This window comes from Engraulis encrasicolus, chromosome 20 (assembly GCF_034702125.1).
Source record: "Engraulis encrasicolus isolate BLACKSEA-1 chromosome 20, IST_EnEncr_1.0, whole genome shotgun sequence".
NCBI lineage: Eukaryota > Metazoa > Chordata > Actinopteri > Clupeiformes > Engraulidae > Engraulis > Engraulis encrasicolus.
This window is the reverse complement of record NC_085876.1, coordinates 22,653,589-22,661,088: the sequence shown is the minus strand read 5'-3', so window position 1 is coordinate 22,661,088 and position 7,500 is coordinate 22,653,589. Positions and strand designations below refer to the sequence as shown.

The 7,500-nt window shown below is 42.6% G+C and overlaps 1 protein-coding gene across 1 annotated transcript in view; it reads right to left on the bottom strand.

Annotated features, from left to right (window-relative positions):
• Window positions 1-7,500, bottom strand: part of LOC134435984 (septin-7-like) — a 49,680-nt gene that overhangs the window by 32,449 nt on the left and 9,731 nt on the right. Inside the window, exon 3 of the mRNA XM_063185014.1 lies at window positions 2,579-2,681. Within this exon, the coding sequence (XP_063041084.1) occupies window positions 2,579-2,681 (103 nt within the window). The remainder of the gene's footprint in view (window positions 1-2,578; window positions 2,682-7,500) is intronic.

Genomic DNA, 7,500 nt, shown 5'->3' with positions numbered 1-7,500 from the left:
TGAGAAAATATTGAGCTCTCCGAGTACCACCTTGACAACCAACATTAGAATATCGCAGCAAATGCCTTTCATTCACTTTTTCCAGTCAATACAGGAGAGGTTCATAACGGCATCAACAGCTACGGTCCCATTCAGTGCAAGTTTTTTTTTTAATTTCTTGCTTGCCTTGTATTATTCTGCATTAATATCACAAAATGTGAGGCCAAAGAGACATTTTCGACTGCAACAACTTGATCAGCCTTCAAATCAATGCACAAAAAATGAATTCTTCCAAGTACCACCAGAGATGTCTCAAGTACCACCAGTGGTACACGTATCACAGTTTGAGCACCACTGGCCTACGCTACACAATCAGCTCAAGCCCTGGTAGAGTAGCCAACACCAATTTTTTTCCAGGTTCCCTTTCGTCTCTGCCTACACCAGACATACTCACCTGGCAGACTCGGGTCCGAATGCGGATCCGAGCGCAATGTCATCCGGACCGAGACAAAGTCCCTCTGTATATGCCTATTTCTGAACATTCAAAACGGCGGAGAAGATCCCCGTTTTCATGCATGTAAAATAATCATTTTCCAGTCATCATGAATACTTAGAATTTAATGGTGGTGGTAAGTGTTTGCTAAAAAGGTAATTTGTGAATGGACAGCATGAATTCTGAAAATGAAAAACAATAGACAGTGCACCTTTAAGGATAACATCTCAACCAACCGCAAAACACAACCGATGAATTTCTTAATATCGCATCATTTTTCACTTTTGGCCTAGCAGGGCCCCCCTGTCAGGTGGGGGCCCCTAGGCTTCAGCCATATCTAGCCTGTGCATTAATCCAGCCCTGCAAACACGCTTCTACAAATATTAACTTTGGTCTGGCCAACTGTCCTGAATTTACCTGTGCCTTTAATGGCGGTCTTACAAACTTACATAAACAGCAGACTACTTAGTGCAAGCGTGCGCGCACTCACACTCACACACACTAACATACACACACGCACACGCACACGCGCACGATGGGATTCAGGAAAATATACTGGCCACTCTTTAGAAAGCCACATGGGGAGTACTTAAACGAGTACGAGATGGCGTGTGTGTGTGTGTGTGTGTGTGTGTGTGTGTGTGTCTGCAATGCTAGTGCATTCCACAGCTTTTCAGCTGTTACGCGCAGCATGCTTGTCAGGAAACATCCCACCCACACACAGACACACAGAGACACACACACACACACACATTCCACAGCTGAGGGGGAAAACCCTGCTTGTACAGTAGAGTGAGTTGGGTGAGATGGCAATGTGTGTCTGTGTGTGTGTGTGTGTGTGTGTGTGTGTGAGTGTGTGTGTGTGTGTGTGTGTGTGTGTGTGTGTGTGTGTGTGAGTGTGTGTGCGTGTGCGTGTTCTGCAATCTCTCGATGACTGGGTTCAGTAGCTGCTTCCAAGTTTCAGGGCCAAATGCGTGTGCCTGCATGTGAGTGTGAGTGTGTGTGTGTGTGAGTGTGTGTGTGTGTGTGTGAGTGTGTGTGTGTGTGTGTGCGTGTGTGTGTGTGTGTGTGTGTGTGTGTGAGTGCATCACCTTGACCGAGGCACGCGTACACACACACACACACACACACACACACACACACACACACACAGGTCACACGCACACGCACACACACACACACACTTACGGAATGTGTGTGATTTATAAGGCATGAGCCTTCGGAGTGATTGAGACTCCAGGGAGTGTGTGAGTGGTGTTAGGTTCTACTATGCTGGCTGTGTGTGAGTGTGTGTGTGTGTGTGAGTGTGTGTGTGGGAATACCTTTATACAGCAAGAATGGGAGCGACCACAGGGGCTAGCAATGCCATACCATTACAATAGCTGAAGGTGTTTGCATTGCTGTGGTTCTTTCCATACAGCTGTGTGCATGTCTAGCAACTTTCCCATCTACTGTATGTGTGTGCAGCCTCATCAAGATGTTAGGTAAGGCTCAGGTCATGTTTGACTTCTGATTTTCTTTTGAATTGTTTTCATAACTAGATATAGAAAATATGATATTGCACTTTGTGGTTATTACATTGAGATGACATCCATAGTTACATAATGTGAATACCTTGTGACTTTACAGTAACTGTGGAGACTACTGGGTAGAGATATTTGTCTTGAGATTGGAGGGTTGTAGGTTCGAATCCCACCTGTACCAGTAGGTTTAGTATTGAGGAGAGTCTTTTACATATTAATCCCCATATAACGGGTTATGGAGAAAAGTGCCTGATAGATGTACTGAAGAGAAAGGATGAATTGTGTTAGAGGTGTGAGTGGATCACACACACACACACACACACACACACACACACACACACACACACACACACACACACACACACACATTCTTACTTACTACCATAACCATGAAGTTGAAGCCCATTGACAATGCCAGTGACACTGCGCAGTCCGATACTTATCCATTATTATCAGTGTGAATTCATTGCCCTGCGCGCAAACACACAGACGTGTGCGCGCACACACAGACACACAGACACACACACGCACACGTACACACACACACACACACACACACACACATGTCCAGTCCGGTACTTACCCACTACCATGAGTGTGAACTCGAAGCCCCGCTTGACAGACTTCCTGTAGACTTGATTGGGGAGGTTGGCAAACCCCACATAGCCCTCTAGGTTCTTCGGTTGCTAGGGGAAACGCAAAACCAAAACACATGAGCGGGGCTGTGGGGCAGTGGACACATTCCAAACACAGTTTCAACAATATTATAAGCAATTTTGCGAACATCCAATGTCAATGTACTATAAATAAAAGTTCATGTAGAAATTGGGACAATAATTACTGGAAGCACTCAGAGAGTGCAAACCTCCGCCAAGGCTAAGGAGTCACTGATGCCATAACATCTACACCAGGGGTGTCAAACTCATTTTGGTCCGGGGGCCGCATACAACCCATGTGGACCTCAAGCGGGCCGCATTAGTAACATCATCGCAAAAAAAAACGTAAAGCAGAGGATTAGTGTTCAGTACTATCACGTTTTAAGTGTGTTGAATATGTAGAAAGCAATGCAATACTGATAATCCTATGCAAAATTTCATTGACTTCATTCATTCATTGCCAACCGTCAATGAATTAAATACGGGACAGTTCATTTTGGTGGGGGTTTGAGGGTTTTCCCCCAGAAAATGTTGTATTTCTTAGATGTAATTTCCTGCATTTTCACGCATTTTAACATCCCGTTTCCAGTTTCAGCTTAATAGGAACCAATACAAATACAATTATATTTATTATTTAATTATAACCAATACCAAAACAATACGAATAAGAAGTATTAACATTTGATCTCTATATATGAGGTCTATATATGAGCTTTATCAAATGCCTGTCAGAGTACAAATTCACCATTTATAATAGAAGTGTGATGTGCACTTTACTACATACAGTATATACAGTATAGGGACCATTGGGTTAATGCCATGCAGGTCTCGATTTTGCCCCGAGTGGCGTAGTTGCGCATTTCGGTTATTTCATTGAAAAAAAAAAAAAGTTACAAAAAAAATATATACATATATATATATATTTTTTTTTTTAACATACGGGCCGGATTGAACCCTCTGGTGGCCCGGATGCGGCCCGCGGGCCGTATGTTTGACACCCCTGATCTACACGCTGTGGAATCATATGCCAATAATGTAATATACGACTTTTCAAGTCTTTTTGTCTTGTTTTTGTGGAGTTAGAAACTGGAATGTCAAAATTCGCCCTATCCCATGCCCTTGAGCAAGGCACCTAACCCCATACTGTTCCAGGGACTGTAATCAATGTACCCTATAAATAACACTTTGGTCCCTTTGGATTAAAGTAATGTAAGATGGAAAGTGCAGTTCTACAGCTGGATACACGTGCAGGCTGACAAAAGTGTGTGTGTGTGTGTGTGTGTGTGTGTGTGTGTGTGTGTGTGTGTGTGTGTGTGTGTGTGTGTGTGTGTGTGTGTGTGTGAGTGTGTGAGTGTGTGAGTGTGTGAGTGTGTGTGTGTGAGAGAGAGAGAGAGAGAGAGAGAGAGAGAGAGAGAGTGAGTGAGAGAGAGAGTGTGAGAGAGAGAGAGAGAGAGAGAGAGAGAGCAGGGGATGAACTGAGAAGCCTACGTAATTCTGAGAGGTTGTCAAAATAAGGGCGTTTTGAAGAGCAGTGTAACTCATCTCGAGCACTTGTCAAAATAAGCACATTTTTACGGAGAAGTCTTACTAATACAAAGTGGTTGTCAAAATAAGAGCATTTTGTGGAGTAGCTGGTGTGAGAGTGCTGAAATACTTACTGCTGTTTTGGCACCAGAGCAGGTCACAGTTCACATGGCCCCAACGGAGGAGAGAGAGAGAGAGAGAGAGAGAGAGAGAGAGAGAGAGAGAGAGAGAGAGAGAGAGAGAGAGAGAGAGAGAGAGAGAGAGAGAGAAAGACAGAGTGAGGGGGGGGAAGAAAGCAGACAAAACATTGTTAGTCAGATGATCGCGTTTCCATAGTAAAACTCTTCAGCTCCACCGGAGGGGAGTCTGATTGTTTTATTTTTCCTGAGTTGTCAATCAGACTCACACCTAAAGAGCTGCTCCCCTGACCTGTCAATCAAACTGACGCATGAAGAGTCAATCTGCTCCTGTGTCCATCACAATAACGTCACAGTGGCAACTTGGGGTTCGTTATATAGACCTATTCACAGTTTCAGCTTGTAAACCAAAAACTCCTAGTTAATCAGGAGATTAACAGTCATGTGGTCCTCCAAAAAGGCAAAACTGTATCCATCTAACTCACCAACAAATCATGGCATTACCTTTTGTTCACACTGGCACCATCCAGTCATGCATGTTACAGTCAAGCTCAGAGTTGTATAAAGCAGAAGTAGAAGTAATCTTAAAGATGTAATTACACATTAAAACACTAGTGGTATGATATCACATGGTTTCAACTTTGTAACATCATACTTCTAGTATTGTAATTACATCTGTAAAGGCACGAATAGACCATGCGCAACACGAGTGATTCCCGCGACGAAAGTAATTGATTTTGTATCGAGTCGCGGGAGACAGAAGAGACAAAAGTGATTCGGGCGACAAGAGGCGTTTCGGGCGACTAGAGCTACAGTTTGTAGTTGAACTCCAGCCAATATTATGCAAATTAGCCATGGTGCGGCTCTGTGACAGCTGCCACAGCCAATGGGAATGCTGGAATGCTTGCATTCTGCTTTTAACGGACATACAGTACTGTAGTCGCTTCAAATGCTCGTATCGTTCTTGCTACACAGCAGCGATTCTCTGTAGCTTGAGTCTTGTTGCAGCCGGTCTATTCGCCCCATCAGAGTACTTCTACTTCTCAGGTCAATCTCCTCTCTTGTCAATCACAGTAACATGACAAGTGCTCCATCCCACAACTCTGTTAATCACTGCGACACAGAGTCTTTCCATAAGCTATTCATCACACTAACGAGGCAGAGGCCCTTCCCCTAAGCCAGTGATTCTCAAACTATGGGCCGCGGCCGTGGTACAGCAGGTGGGCCGCAGAGGACGGTCCTGGAAAAATTATCCTCAAATGTTGGTTAGATAATCACATGTTGTTTAGTGATCTTATGTCTTTTGTACGTCCAGAAACGTGAGTATACTTCCTTATTTGGTGTTTTTATGTGTTATGGAGTACCATTAGGCAGGATGTAGGCTATGTTTTTAAAACATTGTGTCATTATTTCAATCGCGGAGGTAATATTTTACCGCAAATTATTTTGCGCGAGTTACACCCGCAATGTACAGTGTTAAGTTACATTTTCTATCTGCCGTCGTGATATGGTGTATTTTCATGCTTATGGTGTTGATGTGTGTACAATGTATACAGTCCCAGGAAAAAGTTTGTACACCCTTTGAAATGTCTGACCTTTCTGTCAAAATTGGTCATAAAACATGGTCTGATCTTCCCGAAAATCACAAGAATCTAGGAAGAGTCTGCTTTAACTAATTCAACCCAAACATTTACAAGTTGTCATATTTTCATTGGCCATAAGATTTAAACATTCACAGGACAGCAAGGCATAAGTAAGTACACCCTTTCATTCAATAGGTTTTAACCCTAAGTTAGTCGCAATAACCTCAACCAGATGTTTCCTGTAGTTGCAGATCAGATTAACAAAACAATCTGGATGTATCTTGTCTCCCTCTTCTTTACAAAACTGCCTCTCGTCAGCAAGGTTTGTGGGATGTCTGGAGTGCATAGCTTTCTTGACTTCTTGCCTTATAATCTCAATTGTTTTATGTCAGGGCTTTGACTGGGCTATTCAAGAATGGGTATTTCATTATTATGAAGCCATTCATAAGTCGATTTGCTTCTAAAGTATGGGTTGTTGTCACATTTCAGCACCCATCCTCTTGTGTGCTTCAACTGTTTGACAGACTACCTCACTTTTTTCTGTAAAATATCTCGATAAACTTCTGAGTTCATTGTTCCACTGATAATAGCAAACTGAAAAGGGCCTGAGGCAGCAAGGTAGCCGCATATAATGATGTTCTCGCCACCATACTCAAAGGTGGAGATGATGTTTTGGTGAAGGTGTGGTTCTCCAGTTCTCCTCCAAACATGACATTGTGTGTTCCCCTGAACAATTCAACTTTGATTTCAACGTTGGTCTACAGAATATTTTGCAGTAATTATATGAAGCATATAAACGCTTTTTCGCAAACCTCAAAGGTGCAGCAATATTTTTTTGGACAGAAACCCCATTAATTTTAGATTGGCAGAATGAATCCCATTTTTAGCTATTCTTGGTTACATCTCCTCTTCTGAGTATGGTGGCGGGAGCATCATTATATGCGGCTACCTTGCTGCCTCAGGCCCTTGACAGTTTGCTATTATCAGTGGAACAATGAATTCAAGTTTATTGTGATATTTTACAGAAAAAACGTGAGGAAGTCTGTCACACAGTTGAAGCACACAAGAGTATGGGTCCTGAAATGTGACAACAACCCATACTTTAGAAGCAAATCGACTTTAGAATGGCTTCATAATAATGAAATACACATTCTGAAATAGCCCAGTCAAAGCCCTGAAAAAAACAATTGAGATTATATGGCATGAAGTCAAGAAAGCTATGCACTCCAGACATCCCACAAACCTTGCTGACGAGAGGCAGTTCTCTAAAGAAGAGGGAGACAAGATACAAACAGATTGTTTTTTAAATCTGATCTGCAACTACAGGACAAGTCTGGTTGATGATATTGCAACTAACTGAGGGTTAAAACCTACTTAATGCAAGGGTGTACTTACTTATGCCCTGCTCTCCTGTCAATGTTATGGCCTTATGACCAATAAAAATATGATAACATGTAAATGTTTGGGTGGAATTAATTAAAGCAGACTCTGATTGTTCCTTCTTGAGATTTCTGGGAAGATCAGACCATGTTTTATGACCAATTTTGACAGAAATGTAAGAAATTTCAAAGGGTGTACAAACTTTTTCCTGGGACTGTATTTTTT